General features: G+C 44.9%; 1 protein-coding gene across 2 annotated transcripts in view; it reads right to left on the reverse strand.

Moving 5' to 3' along the window:
* Positions 1 to 1790: 1790 nt before the first annotated feature.
* The window catches only part of LOC109428415 (CREB-binding protein), a 44943-nt gene continuing 27287 nt past the window's right edge, over positions 1791 to 19446 (reverse strand). For both annotated transcript variants that reach the window (XM_062844255.1, XM_062844254.1), the window contains exons 7-13: positions 11202 to 11432; positions 10736 to 11133; positions 10226 to 10664; positions 9779 to 10162; positions 9400 to 9693; positions 9064 to 9336; positions 1791 to 8968 (exon numbers count right to left, since the gene is read on the reverse strand). In XM_062844255.1, coding sequence (XP_062700239.1) covers positions 8285 to 8968; positions 9064 to 9336; positions 9400 to 9693; positions 9779 to 10162; positions 10226 to 10664; positions 10736 to 11133; positions 11202 to 11432 — 2703 coding nt within the window. In that variant the 3' untranslated portion in view covers positions 1791 to 8284. The remainder of the gene's footprint in view (positions 8969 to 9063; positions 9337 to 9399; positions 9694 to 9778; positions 10163 to 10225; positions 10665 to 10735; positions 11134 to 11201; positions 11433 to 19446) is intronic.

Genomic DNA, 19446 nt, shown 5'->3' on the forward strand with positions numbered 1-19446 from the left:
ATTCCCGAGGATATTTGGAGAAATTCCAGAGGAAATCCTGCAGGAATTCGCGGGGATCTCCTGGGGGACTTTTCAAAGAACGCCTTGAACAATTTCAGGGAAACCCCAGATGGAGTTCAAGGGAAACTCCTAGATGAATTCCAGAGGAACTCCTGGAAGAACTGCTGGAGGAATTCCCGAAAAATACCGAAGGAACCGAGGGGAACTGCTGAAAGATTTTCCGAGAAACTGCTGGAGGAATTCACGTGGTACTGCTGGAGAAATTTCCGAGAACTGCTGGAGGAATTCGCGTAAAACTTCTGCAGAAATTCCTGTGAAACTTGAAGGAGTTCTTGAAGAAATTCTCTAGGAACTCCCAGGGAATCCTAAAGGAAATCTTCAGATTTGTTATGGAATAACTTCCAGAAAAGTCCTGGATGGATTCTACTACTAAATCTAAAGAAATTCTTCTAAAAGAATTCTCATGTCACTCCTGGAAGTATCCTAGGAGCCATGGAAGTATTCCCGGGAAAATTCCGTAAGACAATTCATCGGGAATTTCTGGATGAATTTCCTCGGCACTGCTGGAGGTGTTCCTGAAGAACTGGTGGAGGAATTCACAGGAAACTCCTGGAAGTATTCCTGAGGAACCTCAGGTGGGTTTTCCAGAGAATGCTTGAAGTATATTAGCGGCGACCTCCTGGAGGAGATTTTCGAGACACTTTGAACTGCTTAGGACTGAACAATGTTTAGGATCAAGCAGGCGCGCGTCCTGAGAGGTTAAGAATCGTTGACAAATTTCGTCATAAACGAAGCTTGCAGAGGAAAGCAAAAGGTGGAGGTAGCTCTCGCTAGGACATCATGACGAGCTGTGAACTTGGACGAAGGTGTTCAAGATGGTGGCTCCAGAGAGGATTAAGAGAACTTTATTCATGTTTTTCGATGGGGGGATGTTACGATGAGGATCATGACCGCAGCGTCAGCGAATCTCCTGAAACGCCTATGAAGCCCTCCTGAAGTCCACGTGAAACTCACCTGAGAGCACGTGAAGCCCCCTAAAATCTCTCTGAAACGCTTCTGATACCGCCCTGAAACTCCCATGTACCGCTCCTAAGAGCCTGTGAAGCCCTCTTAAATCCCTTTAAAAGCTTTCTAACCGCAATGAAACGCCTAAACCTCTCTGAAACCCCTGTGAAATCACCTGAGAGCTTGTGAGGCTCCCCCAAAATCTCTCTGAAACTTAGAAATGCCTTGACACTTCATGAAACACTTGTTTGCTCGTAGATTTTGGGAAAACATCCGCACAACCTTTGTACCTAACAACCAGTGTTGAAAATTTCATTTCGTCATATCTAAATTCAATCGCTTATAGCTAATTTTAGAAGCTGAACCTAAGAATATGGTATATGAAAAACTTGTGCGGCTAGACCAGTTCTGCTAGAAAGTCACGGAAAAACCGAAATCTTTCGAATATTTAAGGTAAATGTCACGGACCACCTTTGAAAAATGCTAAATGATATTCACCGTGAATATCATTTGGCATTTTTCAAAGGAAGCCCGTGACATTTACGTTAAATATTCGAAAAATAGCGGTTTTTTCGTGACTTTCTAGCAGAACTGGTCTAGCTGCACAAGTCTTTCATATACCATATTCTCAGGTTCAGCCTCCAAAATGAGCTGTAGGTGATTGAATTTAGATATGACGAAATGAATTTTTCAGCACTGCTAACAACATTACTGCGCTTTGTTCTGATCATATAAAGTAGGTAGTATAATTTCTTTCGTATCTTCTTTCTGCAGAAAAATCACTATTTTATATAATTATTTTTTTATTTTCAATAGATTTTCTTGTATTTCATTACTTTATACATTCAAATATAGTTTTGTTTTTCCTTTTGGATTTTGCTTACTATTTTCGGGTTTTCTGGTTTCCCTTTTTCCTCTTCTTCGTCGTCGTCGTTCCCCATTAGCAATAATGAATTATATGCTTGCATTTATCCATGCTAATAATTATAATAATAATAATGATAATAATTAATAATAGTATGTTGCCTAGTTTCTTTTACTCATTTCATTTTTTTTCCTCTGTTTAAATTACTAAACGCTCTCCATGTTGGGTTGTCCCATCCATCTTACTCTCTTTCTGCTACATTTTCTCTTTTTTTTTTGTAAATTGTGTAACTCGCTCTCGCATTTCGCTCTCATCAATCTACGCGCACTTACGTAATCCGCAATCTTGCCCAGTTTTACAATTAAAATAAGATACATTGCGCAGTTTGCTTTCTCTTATTCACATTATTCTATTTTACTACACTCAAACAAAAGGTGTGTTGATTTTCTTTTGCTGTTTGCCATTTCCTAACCATGTTTTGCTTGCCTATCAACGAACGTGCGTTGTCTATCTGAATGTGTGTATGCATGAGTGAGTGTCGAGTGCATGAGAGAATGGTTTGTTTCCACGATGCGTTTTGTTGTTGTTGTTATATTCTTGTTATTTGTATGAGTGAGGGAGAGTTCTTTCTTAGCCAGTATAATTTCCCCTTAAAACTTTTGCATCGATCTCTCACGCGCCCGGTAATGATTGAAACACCAGTACAAAGCTGAACTCGCAAGCACTAGTTGCTGTTCATTTAATTTGTTTTGTTTTTATCAAAGTTACTTACACATTAAGTCGTATAATAGTTGTTGTATTTAAGATGGGTGTGTGGGTATGTGTTTCATTTCTCTGGTTTTATACAGACACTTATGCTGGATTGGCCTTAAAAATCTAGAATAAATTAAAGACAAAACATGAACCGTTTTCTTAGTAACTGTGTTTCTTTTTACTCAGTTTCCATTTAATGCTTAGTTTTAGGGCCTTAGGCTAATTCTTTATACAATGTTTGATCAAACTTCATTAAAAAATATCTCGCATCGGGCTCGATTCCGCTGGTTCATCACACTTAGCGAACACACACAATTGATTAACTACTCCTGGTAATTTAAAATAACGATTTCGCTCAGTGTGGAGTAAAATTGCGTCTCTTGTTTCTACTGTCGCTCAAGCATATTCTTAGAATATTTATGTGAGTGTGTGTGTATTTGCACCACCGCGATCACACTGGGTTGGAGGGCGCGCCAGTGTGGACGGGGCTGAACCCCGAGTTTTTCCCTCCATCTCACGACCACCTTCCTGTTCACTATTATAAAGCATTCCGGGGGCGGGAAAGAACCAACTAAAACTAATTAAATATATTAATACTTGACGAAGAACACCAGCTTGCTTTCGATCGGCTCGATTCAAATGAGCCGATACGACAAGTAAGCGATGGCTGTAACTGAACGTCTCTTTGAGAGACCGACACACAACCATCAACCCATGTGTGTGTGTGTTTGTTTGTTTGGATGTGGAGCTGAACGTTCCGTCGGAGAAAGCCACTTCCCCGCTTCCGGAGTCGCTCGGCTCACGGTCCAATCTCGAACCTAACAGATTGAGATTCTGGCGGAAACACTCGCGTAAGAATTTCACCTCCTCCAATAGCTAGAGAGAGAGATAATTATGCTACTTATCCCACGAAATAAACTTTCCAGTTTGTTTCAGTGTACGTTTTTTCTCGACAAACTAAGAGAGAGATCTTACGAATTTCCTTTTTCGCTGAAACGAAAGAAAATCAATTAAACTAAACTATCAATATTAACTGATTGGGCAACACAAAAAAAAACTAATAATAAATTTCCAATAGTTTGCTTTACAAATAACAAGGAAGATTTGGTGAATTGAACAGTTTTTGACATTGAACAAAGGTAGTGTGATAGGGGCTTAAGCTATTTACACACACACATATATATATATATATGCTTCTGATTGCGCACGTTATCATCTTTTTTTTTCTTACAGTTTGTATTCTACAGGCAGGGGGTGACGGAGAATCGACTGACTTATTCAGAGCACAGGCTGCGGATCGACACAGCACAAACACAACAACGCACAGCGGCGCCGCTAAAACACAATCAGAACACAGCCATTTTCTTCGAATATTATACATGCATATTCTCCGGTTTTATCGGATCGTTACGTTTCGTTTCAGTTGAGATATTTGTTGAATAGTAAACTTATGTAGGCGGGATCTGCACGCGTTTGTGAGTGTTTGTAGGTGTTGGTTCTGCTGAAATTGGTTAAAGATTGGGAACTACTGCGCTCGAATTGTAGCTGCTATTCAGCCTCGTTAACACTTATGCTCATTCCACGAATGGAGTGACGTGACGCAACTCGACTCGAATATCGAGGTGAGAAATCTCGACTCGAATTAGGTGACTCTCCATTTGATTTGCACGGTAAATCACCTCATTCGAGTCGAGATTTCTCACCATGATATATGAGAGTTGAGCTGCGTCACGTCACTCCATTTGTAGAATCAGCACAACTGCTATCTTCAATTATCAGTTGGGATGTTGTACATCAAGATGCTCAGTGTAACCAGATCTGAACCTACCCAAGAAATATTTTGATTGCCTATTAGTCTTGTAGAGGTTTTGAAAACCGTCATAAAACCTAATACATTTTTCTAGATTGAGTTTAAATAAGGGCGAAAGTAACATGAGCGAGTTCTCTTCATCGACTCTCTCTTCCTCAAATTAAAGTGACAAGATGCAAGTATGGTTGCACTTTTTGGTCATAAATCGCTAGGGGATGATGCAATCTAGCGTCTAAGTGTAAAAAAGTTCGATTGAATTTGCATATTGTCACTTTAATTTGCAGAAGAGAGATTCGATGAAGAGAAATCGATCATTTCGCCCTTATTTAAACTCAATCTAGTTATGATGGTTATAAGACCCTCTTCTAGGCTATATGACTACAAAATGTTACTTGGGTAGCCTCGTACGTTACTGTTTGTGAACCTATGCCAACCAAGTTAGTTGTTTACATTCTCTTAGGTCGCTGACCAGTGACCAGTGGTAGTAGGCATGGCATTTGTGCTCATTCTACGAGTGCAGCGACATGGCGGAGCTCGACTCGTAAATCAAGGTGAGAAATCTGAACTCGATTGAAGCGACTTGCCGTGTATTTCATATGGAGTTACCTCAGTCGAGTCGAGATTTTTCACCTCCGTCGTCACTCCACTCGTAGAACAAACTCTTGTGCTCATTCTGCGAATGGAGTGAAATGTCACGTCACTCCATTCGCAGAATGAGCACATCTGTTGGACGCATTTGTGCTCATTCTGCGAATGGAGTGACGTGAGAAAAGTCGGAGTCGTATATCGAGATGAGGAATCCACTCTCGAATGAAGTGACTCGCCGTGTAAATCAAATGGAGAGTCACCTCATTCGAGTCGAGATTTCTCACCTCGATATACGACTCCGACTTTTCTCACGTCACTCCATTCGCAGAATGAGCACAATTATGCTCTCACCGGTAAGTATACTGCGTGCATCGAATCAAGTGGTGACTCACAACAAACGGGATGTCAATTGTGCTCATTCTGCGAGTGAAGTGACATGACAAAAGTCGGAGCCGTACATCTAGATGAGAAATCTCGACTCGAATAAAGTTCTCGCCTCGATAAACGACTCCGACTTTTGTCACGTCACTCCATTCGCAGAATGAGCACAAATATTTGTAATCTCATTCGATTAGCCTTGGCTGCGTTCGAACAGCAAAATTAGGTATATTCTGTGAGGCGGGAGAGGTGAAACGAATCGAATGAGACGTTTATTGTGCTCATTCTACGAGTGGAGTGAGGTGGCTTTGCCAGACTCCGTGGTGTAAATTTTCGACTCGAATGCGATGACTCGCCGTCTAAAGCAAATGGAAAGTTGTCTCAGTCGAGATTTATAACATCGATATTCGAGTCATAGCAAATTCACTCACTTCTCACTCGATTTAAATGAGATCTGTTACAAAGTGAATCCTATTGAAATATATCTTATATCTCACTTTTTTTTGTGAGAAAAAGACAATTTTTCTCACAGCACTTGGGTTCACCCAAGGTGTAAGTCGAATTTTGTGCTCATTCTAAGCGTGTAATGACGTGACGTAGCTCGTTCCGTATATATCGAGGTGAGAAGCCTCGACTTGAATGAGGTGAAGGTGACTCGGCGTGAAAATCAAAACATTCGGGTCGAGAGTTTTCACCACCATATACAAGTTGAGCTGCGTAGTGACTGCATTCGTAGAATGAGCACATTTACCACAGGTCGTCTGTCTTAAATACAGAAGTGAGAAAACTAGATTCTTCTTCGATCCGAGAAGCTTTGTCAAATGAGACCAAGACGTCCTATTGCTTGCTCCAGTCAGACGAGACCTAGTGAAGTGAGAGAAAGCTGAGTCACTGTATAGTCATTTAAAATTCATCTCACTGAAGTTGATTCTGTGAGAATGAATGGGACGAATATGGAGTCTACTCACAGTACTCGCAGAATAAGCCCGAGTGTGTAATTTGAATCACAAGCGGTGTGTCTCAATACATAAGTGAGAAGCCTAGATTCGAATCAAATAACAGTTAGTGAGTTACGTCGATCCGAGAACACTTATTGAGTGAGATCAAGATGTCTCATATCACGCTTCATTTAAACGAGACATAACGGAGTGACTGATCTCGATCTTTATGAGGTGATTCGCCGATTGAAGCAAAATTCATCTCACTTAAGCCTATTCTGGTGGGAACGAGAGCTTACTCGCAGCACTCGCAGAATAAGCCCGTAAGGGGTGTAAGTTGAGCTTTCCACAAGCGGACTTAAGCACAGAAGTGAGCGTCGTTTCAAATCGAGTTACTCACTGAACCAAGATGGGTACTGTCAGGTGAGATCAAACGTCTCACATCCCACCTCACGCTAAAGGCACAACACACAAACGACTTCACATACCTTTCTCCAGTTAGACGAGACATAGCTAAGTGAATGAACTCGGTCTTAATGAAGCAAAACTCATCTCACTTGAGCCTATTTGGGTAGAACGTGAGTTTTCTCGCACGCACAGCGAACCGAGCTGACTTTTGTGAAAAGTGAGAACAAGACGTCTCACATCTCTCGCCTCACGCTAAAAGCACATCACACAAACGACTTCGACACCGAGAAGTAGATCAAATTACAGCACTAACAGGGTAAGCGGTCAACTTCCGTCACTCACGCCCATTTTCCAACAGAAAAATATCACTTTTCACGCCACTTGGTTGGTATCAAACCCGGACCACAACAGAAAACGGAGAACACAAAACGTCAATACTTCGAAAATTGCGTTTTCACACTTCTCCAACATGAGTTTTTTCCATGTCTCAATTTCGACGTTTTAGTTTCCCCTCTTTTTAGTTCTTGCACAGTATCCCCATTCAATAATCTCTTATGATTTACGCATCTCTAATCCGGCACAGTTTCTATTTACACATGCGCGCGTGCAAGTGCTTGCTCTTTATCCTTCATTAAAAAGTGTTTGTTTTTTTTTTCTGATTTTTTTTGTTTCATTTTTTTCTTTTTATTTTTTTCTAATCATATTTGTGTTCCTTTCTGCGCTCTTTGTTTACAAATCCTAACCTAACCTACTAGCGGGTGTGCAGCTGCGGTGCGCGACGTGTACATAGATAGGGTTTGCTGATGCCCTAACTACGGGGAGGGTAAAACAAACGACGCCCGCTCGCTCTCTGCGGCCTACTATATAACACAGTATACAGAGCACATACACCACACACACTGTCAACATTCACTGCTATGCTACTACTATGCTGCTACAACTATTTCTGTACAGAACACACAATAGACACGCGCGAGAGCGCACCACTCTATCCTCTCTCTCTAACTATCGCTCCCCCGGTCAACTCGTTATTCATTGTGATAATAATGATAATAGGCTTTTTTTCGCGATTTTACTTTTCGGTGATAGAATTTGATTCTTCATTTGCTTTGACGTAGGACTACGTCTCCAATTGGATTAAGTTTGTTTCCTAATAAAGAGGGGGAGAGGAAAATAAATACCGGTGTGTGTGTGCATGTGTATGTGTGTGATGCCGATGCGCGGCTTGCTTTGCTGCTAAAAAATTAAGCATACTCTTCCACGATTAGTATGGTCTTTCTATATTGTTTGTAGCTTACTTTCTGGTTTTGGGCTTTTTTTAAGGTTTTTCTTCGTATTTACACATTCTATTTTTACATCTTAGCAAAGTTTGTTGTTTTTTTTTGTCTGATCGGCTTACGGATCGGAGTCGATGCCACCTATATCCAAAGTTACTGATTGTGTGTATGAGTGTTGTTAAGGTTGTGTGAGTGTGGTAAAAAGGTAATAAGGCTGCTGCCGAGCTTTCTAGCGCCCCTGTTGCTAGTAGACGTAATACTACTACAACTGCTCGACGAATTTGGAAAGCTGATCCTGTGCGGTCAGTGGACTGGTATCGTTGGGGCCTCCCGGTCCGGCGCCACCTGGTCCCATTTGGTTGGGATCGCCTGGGCCACCGGCACCGCCACCTCCGGGACCGACGCCAACCGGTGACTGGTGCGGGTGCATGTGGTTGTGCATTTCACCACCGGGACCGGCTGGCGCTGGCGAATGGGAAGGCAAATGGTGAGGTGAGGGTTGAGCTCGGGGCGATGCCGACGGTTGCGCCCTCGGAGATGGAACGGCCCGAGGAGACGGTTGCGGTTGAGGAGATCGAATGGGTGGCGGTGATCGCACGGTTTGCATCAGTTGCTGTTGCATCGTGTGCTGCGGAGTTGGTGGACCCATCACTTGACCACCGGGGCCCTGCTGGAGCTGTTGGGAGAGGACATTTACGCCCACTCCGCCACCCTGCTGGCCGGGATTTGGTTTCAGTCCTTGCTGCATGTACTGCTGCTGGTCGGGGAACATTCCACCCTGGCCGTAGCCACCGACGCCCATTTGCTGCTGAGGTCTAGGTCGTTGCTGGTACGGAGGTGCGGGTTGCATATTGCCACCGCCCATCGCCAGCTGTCGCTGCAGCATCATCTGCTGTTGCTGTTGTTGCTGCTGCTGTTGCTGTTTGTACCATATTTGCTGTTGTATCTGGGAGAAAGTTGGAAAGGGACAATTTCACAAAATGTTCGGTACACTAAGCCATGGGATGATCCAGTAGAAATCAGTGAGAGATGAGAACTTACCGGTAGCTGCATCTGCGGGTTGCCGCCTCCGGGTTTACCGCCACCGGCCATGCCCTGGACACCGCCCTGCATGCGATTCGGTACCATCGGGCCACCGGCTGCAGCCGGATTGTACGGCATTCCACCGGGTCCTTGGCCAGGGCCACCCTGCTGTTGGCCTTGGACTCCACCGGCACCCGCATGTTGCATCACATTGTGAGGTTGCTGCTGTTGTTGCTGCTGCTGTTGTTGTTGGGGCATTCCACCCTGGTTCTGGTTCTGTTGGTTCTGGGCCTGTAACGAGACGAGGCGAATCAGTTTCACCGATTCTCTCCTGGAAGTGCCACCTCCACTTACCATTTGCTGCCGCTGCTTGATGAACGCCGCCATCAGTTGCGGGTTGGCTTTCAGGATCGATAGCAACTGTTGCTGCTGTTCCGGTCCGGCCTGGGGGTTCTTGAGCGTAGCCATCAACTGAGCTATGGCCGCCTTCGGTTGATTCGTCGGAAGCTGCGAAGGTTGACCCTGCTGTTGTCCCACCTGCTGCGGATTGGCAACCATTCCACCGGGGCCCTGTATACAGACACCGCCCGGTCCTGGTCGCATTCCGCCCATCATTTGGTTACCACCCACGCCAGCACCCATCATGCCCTGGAATGGGAAAGATTTGAAGGAACAATTAGAATTATAGCTTGAATGATCAGACCACATAGTTCCCAGGTAATATCACACTTACACCCTGCATTGGATTCGGTTGCTGCGGCTGCTGTTGGCTCTGCATCATGCCGGGCAGATTCGGTCGCATGCCCGGAGGATTCTGCTGTCCGCCTGCGTTCGGATACCGTGGGTTACCCCACTGGTCCATCTGGGACATCACGTTTTGGCCACCAGCTCCCACTACTGGACCACCGGCTCCCATCGGCACTCCGCCCACGACTCCCGGCTGCTGCTGGTTCGGTACACCCATTCCGGCCACACCGGCAACGCCACCAACTCCGCCCATGTGACCGCCGGCACCCATCGCCCGCTGCATCACCGGTGGCGGCATTTGACTGCCACCCGGATTCACTTTGCCGAAGCTGGCGTGCGGTGCCTGCTGACGAGCCGCTTCTTCCTGAACCTGCGTGGGACATGGGATTAACATTGTTTCCAACTGCCGTTTTGTTGTCCTTTCTTCACATACCTGTTTCAACGCCTGCATCACATTCGGCGGGGGTTGAGCTTCCGGTTTCATAGCCATGCCCGGCGGATGCGGGCTGCCCAGACCGCCGATTTGCGACACAGGACTTGGCGCCGCCGATGGACTCATTCCACCGGGTGTTCCGACGGGACCGACGCTGCCCGGACCAACCATACCTCCGCCGGCGCCTGCACCAGCGGATCCTACCGATCCGACACTGCCGGGACCACCGGTCATTCCGCTGGGTCCCATTCCACCCGCACCGGCACCACCCATTCCGTTCGGCCCCACAGGACTCATGCCACCGGCTCCTGCACTGGGCGGCCCACTGGTTCCGGGTAGTGAGCTGGGCCCACTTGACACCAACGGTTGCGATGGAGCTCCTACTCGAGTTGTGTTCATAACGGCCATTCGGCGTCGTAATAGTTGTTGCTGTTGTAGCCTGAGTTGAGAGAAAAGAACATTCCGTCGGTTAGATTCGGACCGCGAATTGAGGAAAAAACGTGAACTTACCTTTGCTGTAGCTGTTGCTGCTTCAGCTTGTGCTTGATGTTCGGGCAGAAAGGCACCAGGCACTTGGCCTCCTGGCAGTGCTTGGCATGGTAGCAGCACAGCGCAATGAGCTGCTTGCAAATCGGACAACCGCCGTGGGTCTTCCGCTTGCAGTGCTTCGTATGCTGGACCACCCGCTTCATCTTCTGACAGCTTGGCAGACGGCAGTTCGCGTCTCGGCACTGGCACGCATGGACCAACGATTGGATGCACCGCTGGATGGACTGTTTGCGCGCTTCCTGCGGATTCGTCTGCTTGATGTCCGTCGGGGACGAACCGTCGTCCAGGTCGAATCCAAGCTTCTCCATCTTGTGCGGATGGCCAATCTTCTCCTTGCACGTGAGGCACAGATCGAAGTCCTGCGGAAACGAAAAAAAAGTGTGTTAACGGAAGCAGCCCTTGGATACACCGAGGAAGGGGAACTTACGTCGCACACGGTGCAATGGTAGCGCGTCTCGACGTGATTCTTGCAGTTGTTGCACGTGTAGACAAACTTGTCCTGGCCCTGGTTGTGCAGTTCGTACAGCATGCACAGTGTACTGAACTGGGCGCGGCGCAGCGAGGAGAACTCAAAGTGCTTGTCGCGGGCCATCGTGAGGAATGCATCGCGACCGTCCATCAGGTCACAGTTGATGAGCGGATCCGGATCTTGAATGGGCTGCAAGGAGGAGAAGAGTGAAGTAGAAGGTTTTTAGCTTCCTGGTATTGCTTAGGATGTGTTTGAATTTTCGATTGCCAACTACCTAATTTGTCTATTGTTTCTTAATATTATACTGTTATAACGCATCCGACATTGTTCAATGTTTATAGATGATCTTATCTTCATAATCAATATGCATTACAAATTACAGCAGAAGTTCATTTTCTACGTTTTTAGCATCATCTTACTAGAACCAGTGCTGCGAAATATCGTGACTGTCGTAAGATAATCACTAGATCTAATTTCTGATGTCACGTTTCAAAAGTGAAACGAATCAACTGGCTCATGTCGGTCGAAGTGATACACATTTTGGAGGATTCCACTCATACTGGATCGCTTACCGTTGTGCGTGCCTCTGCTTCCCGCAGCAAGAAGTGCAGGTGAGAATCATGACAATCATATCCATGTCAGTGATGATCACAGTCACAAAACGAGGATGGTAAACGACTGTAGAGAGCCAATCAGAAAGCTCAAAGACAAGGTGATGCAAGTTTGGTATTTCAGCGTCGATATGACTAAAGCCTGCGCACTTTAGAATCGGTACACTTTCAACTGGCTGTCGCTTAAAAACGGTGTCTCTTGGAAAAAAGTGTTGTTAGAAGCAATTGAAGCTTATCTATCGTAGTTTGTAGGAAAAATATAAAATTTGCTGTTTTTATTTTTTTAGATGAACTATTGATCTGAATATGTAAATAGTGCCAGTTTTTTCTGCACACATTGAGCAAAAACCAATCATTGTCAGATTCAAGATTTGTGTAGGAATATATAATTACCAAACCCACCAATTACGCAGTATAGAATAGTTGTTGGTATTATGATTGTTGATTTAGGGAAGTAAAATATTCCATGAGTGTTTTAAAATTTCCAATATAGCTATGGTAAGCCTTTGAAGGGATTTATGGAAAATCAAAGGCTTGCATAGATATTTAAGGTCAAAAAAGTTGTTTTCGCATAAACTTTAGTTCGGCAAATACGCATACGGGAAGGATACTATACGAATAGTATTGGTATACAAGAAACCAATGATTTGATGCGGAACAATTTAAATAATCGTGGCTCGAAAGCTGTACGGACTATTGCTGACGAAATTCATTGGATGTGTTTTGATGGCGTGAAATATCTAACAATTTTTTAAATAAAACTGAATCTACTCAAAAGTTTTTTATTTGTGATCATAGAATCATATCTATATGGTTTTTAGTGTTTTATCCATGAAAACTATCTTATTTTAGGCTTATTATGAGGAGTTAGCCTTATGACTGTTAATTTCCGACTACTGTGAGGGAAAACTGCTAATAATTCCAAAAATAATCCAGGTTTCGATATAAATTAAGTTGGGCCACTTGAATTGGGAAATTGTGAAGGAGCAGAGTACCACCGGAAACCACCGAAAGGGACAAGTCACACGGATAAACGATCTAAACACGCGAGATACTTGAAAAAGATACAACGAGTTTTATTGAATTACTTTTGTTGCAAAGCGTGAGGTTATACTGATACTGAAAACTGATTTTGACATTTGAATAGCAAAGTTACTTGATACAGAAGGTAGTCACTGTTTCTCTGCGTCGTGGTAGTAGTAAGGCGCAAGGTGTCATTCTACTCCCACACTCCTCCTAGAATGACCACCGGCTCAAATTAAACCGATAGTCCAATCCGATCGATGAACTTATTGAACATCAGGCGTCCCAACGGCTTTGTTAGGGCGTCTGCAATCATCTCGGCCGACGGACAGTAAAGTAGCGTGATGGTCCTCCGGTCGCACAGCTCACGGATGAAATGCCTCTTCGTGTCGATATGCTTGACTCTTCCGCTGGACCGCTCCGCCGTAGAAAAGCTTATGCACCCTTGGTTGTCCTCGAAGATGGTTATCGCTTGATCAACCGGTTCCCCGAGGTCCTTCAGTAGACGTTTGATCCACACAGCCTCCTGACACGCAACTGTGAGTGCATTATACTCCGCCTCTAGCGACGACAGAGCGACTGAATCCTGTCCTTTACTCACCCAGCATATTGGTCCGCTACCGTAGAAGTATACCACGCCAGTTGTCGATCGTCTAGTTCGTTGGTCACCGGCCCAATCTGAGTCAGAGAATCCTATCAACTTCCAATCTTTTCCGCGTCCGAAGGTCAGCTTATGGGCTTTAGTCGCATTCAGGTATTGAACAATCCGCTTGGCAGCCGACCAATCGCTTTGGTTTGGTTGTGCGGCCTTCCGTCCAAGCAATCCAACGCTAACAGAGATGTCAGGCCTAGCATTGATGGACAGATACAGTAGGGCCCCGATGAGACTACGATATGCAGTCAAATCCTCAAACGGCTTGCTGTCATCGTTGCTCGACAAATACCCAGGGTCCATCGGCGTTTTGACGGGTGCCGCCTTATCCATACCCAGCTTTGATACTAGCTTCTCGATATACGCCGTAAGCCGCATAGAGTATATTCCGTCCTGCTTCAGGATCTCCAGTCCCAAGAAATGCCTTACTGGACCGAGATGCGTTAGATCGAACTTTTTCTTCAAATCATGGTATACGCTGTCAATTACTCCCTCGTCGATACATCCAATCAAGAGGTCGTCCACATACACTAGTAAGTAGACCGTAACGCCTTTGTCATGCCGTACGTAGAGGCACGAATCCGAAGTACACTGCTTGAATCTCATTTCCGTCAGAACAGCGTGCAGCGCCTTGTTCCAACATCGGGCCGATTGACGTAAGCCATAAATACTCTTTATCAACTTGCAAACCAGTTCTTCCTGTCCGGCGGCGGCAAAACCGGGTGGTTGCCGCATGTATAATTCTTCATCAACTGTCCCATTCAAGTACGCGGTTTTCACATCGTATTGCTTCAGCACTATACCGTTCTTACCCGCGATCGCCAGCAACGCACGCAAAGTTGTCATGCGCGTTACCGGCGCAAAAACGTCCGTATAGTCTACACCAAACATTTGCGAGTAGCCTTGCGCTACGATTCTGGCTTTATGTTTCACTACTTGTCCGGTTTCATCGCGTTTAAGTTTGTAAACCCACTTAGCACTTATTACTTTCTTCCCGGGTGGCAATCTCACAAGTTCCCATGTCTGATTCTGTTCATGAGCTCGAATTTCGTCCTGCATAGCACTTTTCCACTTTGGCACGGCCATCGCCTCGCGATAGTCCTCAGGTTCTTCGTCGAGAGTTGCCAGCCCGACCACAAAATCGTCATATCTTCTCGGAAGCGCCCCTCGCGTCAAGCGAGGTTCCCTTCTCAACAACTGTTCGTTATCATCGTCAGGACTTTCTTCGGGAAACCCCAGGAAATCACTCTCTTCACTATCATCGGCGTCTTCATACACTGATTCTTCTTCCGGTTCTTCTCTCTCTTCGCTGCCGTTAATAGCAATGATCACTTCGTCTTCGTCTTCACTCATTTTCGCTGGGACATCCTGAATTTCTTCCGTTGTTGCTTCACGCTCCAATCCGTTGTTCAGTTCGATGAAACGCGCGTCCCGACTTATCGTGATCCTGTCGGTCTCGCGATCCAGGAATCTCCACCCTTTGTGCTGGTCTGAATAGCCAACGAACACTAGTTTCTTCGATTTTGCATCGAACTTCTTCCGCTTACAATCTGGGACGTGCACGTACGCGGAGCAACCAAATACCCGAAGACGAGTCAAATCCGGCTTCGATCCGGTCCACATTTCATACGGAGTGCGATCCACGGCGCGTGTAGGCAGACGATTTTGGATATGGGCCGCCGTCAACACGGCCTCCCCCCAGTAACGTTTTGGCAAACCTGCGTCAAGGAGCATGCAGTTTGCCATCTCCTGAAGTGAGCGGTTCTTCTGTTCCGCTACCCCATTTTGTTGAGGGGAGTAGGGAACCGTAAACTGCGCTTCGATACCTTGGATTTTATAGAACTCAAGCAAATCATTACTTTTATACTCACCCCCGCCATCTGATCTGATGATGCGAGGCTTCCGGCCGAATCCATTTTCAGCCCAGCGAACGAATTCCTTCATCCTTTCAGCTGCCTCGTCCTTGGACTTGAGGAGGTATACGACACAGAACCGACTAAAATCGTCGATAACGGTCATCAGGTATCTGTTACCACTTGGCGTTGCGTTCTCCATAGGACCGCAAAGGTCCGTATGGATCAGATCCATGGGCTGCTTCGACTTCCGCTCGGTCACTGGGGGGAAAGGAGACCGCACCAACTTCCCCTTTAAGCAGCATTCACACACTATCTTCTCACCGCAGTCCTTAATGTCCATACCGGTCGCCAAGTCATTCGCTTTGATAACACCCAGGACGTCTGGGTCTCGGTGACCAAGCCTTCGATGCCAATTGTGTTGGCAAGATACACTGTGGTTCCCAGCTAATGCATGCATACACTGTTCGGCCATCGTTAGTTTGTACTGGTTACCGACGGTCTCCCCCACTGCTACGACGACGCCTTCTGGAGATTTAACTTCACAACGGTTCACTTCGAAGACCACTGAAAATCCTTTCAGCGCGAGCTTGCGGACCGAGATCAATCCGCCTTCCAACGAAGGGACGTAAAGCACGTTCTCCAGCGTAATAGCAATTCGATTACCGTCGCCGCTCACTCCGAACAGCACTCCATTACCGCAACCAGCAGACATTGTTTTTGTTCCATCAGCCAGGGTCACATCCACAACGACGTTCTTGTTGAAATCGTTGAAAAAACTGCGGTCGCTTGTCATGTGACAAGTGCAACCACTGTCCACTATCCAAGCCGTAGGGATGGCTCCTCCTGCGACAAAACACACCGCTCCAAGAACAACGTTAGGTTTTTCAGCTTCCTGCGGCGGCGCCGGCGCTGATGGGGCTTGTACCTGCTTTGCTTGCTGTTCCGGGTTGACTTTCTGACTCGACTGACGTGAACTCTGTTCATTCTTCGATGCGAGGAACTTTCGGCAGTGCATCTTCAAGTGTCCTGGCATCTGACAGAAATAACACTTCCGGGACTCATTTTTCGTTTTCACGACGGTCTTCATCACCTTCTCTTCCTTGCTGGTGCTGCCCCACTGACTTGCTCGTTTCTGGCATTCGTCGCGCAACCTTGTCACAACCAAATCAATCGTCAAATCTTCCGGCTTTTGGTTTTCAAGGGAGGTAACGAAGCTACTGAATGACGGCGGCAGGCTCCTGAGCATCATTATGATCCGTAACTGTTCGCTAAGGTCCACACCAGCTACATCCAAACGCTCAAACAGGTTCTCCATCTCTTCAATATGCTTCTCGACGTTTCCCCCTTCGCTGAGGTTCAATGAGCAAAGCTGCTGCAGAAGATGCGCTTGATTGCCAATCGCAGGGTGACCACTCAGTGCGTCAAATAAAATTCCCGAGTTTTTCCCGGTTTTCCCGAAAGCTTTTAGAAATTTTTCCCGATTCTAAAGTAGAATGATTTACAGTGTAAATTAACGTAACTTACTAAGAAAAAAAAATTGGGAATTAATATTGAATATTTTTAAATCATTGGATTTAACATAGTATTCATTTGAACGTGAAAATAAGTTATGTGTTGTCTCGTATCCAATGATGGGCATTGAAGTTACGACATCGTCATTCTCTTCTTCTTCTTTTTTATGGCTCTACGTCCCCACAGGGACTTGGCCTGCCTCGCTTCAACTTAGTGTTTTTAAGCACTTCCATAGTTATAAATTGAAGGGATTTCTTTGCCTGCCATTGCATGAATTTGTATATTGTGAGTCAAGTACAATGATACACTATGCCAAGTCAAGAAAATTTCCCCGACTGGAACGGGAATCGAACCCGCCGTCTCCGGATTGGCGATCCATAGCCTTAACCACTAGTCTGACTGGAGACCCCAGACACTATAATCATAGTGTATTCTCTGAGAATTTCAACAACGCAAGATTAGCCTTTTTATTTTTATTGGCTTAAACAACTGCATAATTTATACTAGTCGGTCTTCTATGAATTTAAGGAATCTTTAATGACATCGTCATTAAAGATTCCTTAAATTCATAGAAGACCGACTAGTACAAATTATGCAGTTGTTTAAGCCAATAAAAATAAAAAGGCTAATCTTGCGTGGTTGAAATTCTCAGAGAATACTCTATGATTATAAGATTTACGAACTTATTATTAGTGGATTACTTAGTAATATTCCAAAAACCTCTTCTAAAAAATTCTTGGAAAGTTCGTTTGGGAAACTAATGGGCAATAACAGAATGCCCAGAAAAAAAAAACAATCTGGGTGAACTTCTGGCGGAATACCTATCTGTAAAGATTACTCGTGAAAGAATTTTGGAAACGATTACTAGGGAAATCTTCAGATTTTTTAATAGAAAACCAGTGCCGAACTTTATGATAGCGTAAATGGCTACTGCTGAAAGTCAGGCAGGTTACTTAGGCTAAAATCGTAAATTCTAGGAGAAAATTTCAGAGATCAAAGAAATCTTAGATTTTGTGTAATAATCGTCTAGCATTCAGTTATTTCATCGGCGATTGGAATATGAAGTTCTCAGAAATTTAATTTCTGATCACATATTCAGATATGTCAGGAATTACTCCAGGACTTCCTGAAAGATTAGTTTTTGAGAAAGTATTTCCCCCAAAATGTAGAGGCAGAATCATTATTTGGGAATTATTTATTTCCATAAATCATACAGCTATATTGCTCAAGATGCTTTTGAATACTCACTGGAACTCCCGTGAGAATTTCAATTTGTAGTTGATGTTTTCTGGAACATGTACATCCTGAAATGCATAAGTGCCATATGAATCTATGAATATTTGAATGTGTCTCAACCAGTCTTTCCACCAGAATGATCTTTAGATTATCTTTGAAATTGTTCAAATTGTGATGTTAGGTAACATCACTATGGTTAACTTTGATTGTCATGACTCGACGACAAGATATCAATTTCCAAAAATGGTTTTTACGCCAGTTCACCCACTATGTAATATAGTTCAACAGTTGTTGACTGTATTTCCCAAAAGATTCTCGTACTTATACTTCTGGAGACTGTACAAATTTTAGAATTTTGGAAATTCCCGGTGGCTAGCAACAATTCCCGAGGTTTTCCCGACTTTTTCCCGGTGGTTTCGAATTCCCGAGCTTTTCCCGGTTTTCCCGAAATTCCCGACTGGGTGGCCACCCTGCAATCGTCGCTTTTTCGTGGTACGATTTGAGGTTAGACCACATCTCGGCAGCCGTGGTCGCTTTCTTGACGAAGCGCAACTGGCTATCCTCTACGGAAAGCGCGATCGTCGTCCGGGCTTTGCGATCATTCTTGATCCACTGATTCTGAGCGTCACCGACAGCCGCCGGCTTGCGGTTCTCAATAACATCCCACACCTCTTCGCGTTCCAGCATCGTCATCATCCTGTATTTCCAGGAAACATAGTTGCTGCCATTCAACTTCGCGAAGGTCACCTTCACACTTTCCGCCATCTTTTCCCGAACGCGTGCACAACTCTCGGAACGAAAAACGCGATTCTTCCGGCACACCCGTTTTTACCGATTACTGTCCACTTTTCTGTCCCGGGCCCACAACCTGAAGGAGCAGAGCACCACCGGAAACCACCGAAAGGGACAAGTCACACGGATAAACGATCTAAACACGCGAGATACTTGAAAAAGATACAACGAGTTTTATTGAATTACTTTTGTTGCAAAGCGTGAGGTTATACTGATACTGAAAACTGATTTTGACATTTGAATAGCAAAGTTACTTGATACAGAAGGTAGTCACTGTTTCTCTGCGTCGTGGTAGTAGTAAGGCGCAAGGTGTCATTCTACTCCCACAAATTGTAGATCCAAAAAACGATCCCAGGAAATATTTTTTCATAACAAAATTACTTTGAGTAAAACATGGGGTGGGACACTCGATCACGTGTTACAAATATTACGGATATTAATTCTGATATTAAAAATATTATCTAGTGCTCATTGATATATTGTCGTTATTTGTAGTTGTCAAAACATCACATTGAAACTAG

This window comes from Aedes albopictus, chromosome 1, assembly GCF_035046485.1.
Source record: "Aedes albopictus strain Foshan chromosome 1, AalbF5, whole genome shotgun sequence".
NCBI lineage: Eukaryota > Metazoa > Arthropoda > Insecta > Diptera > Culicidae > Aedes > Aedes albopictus.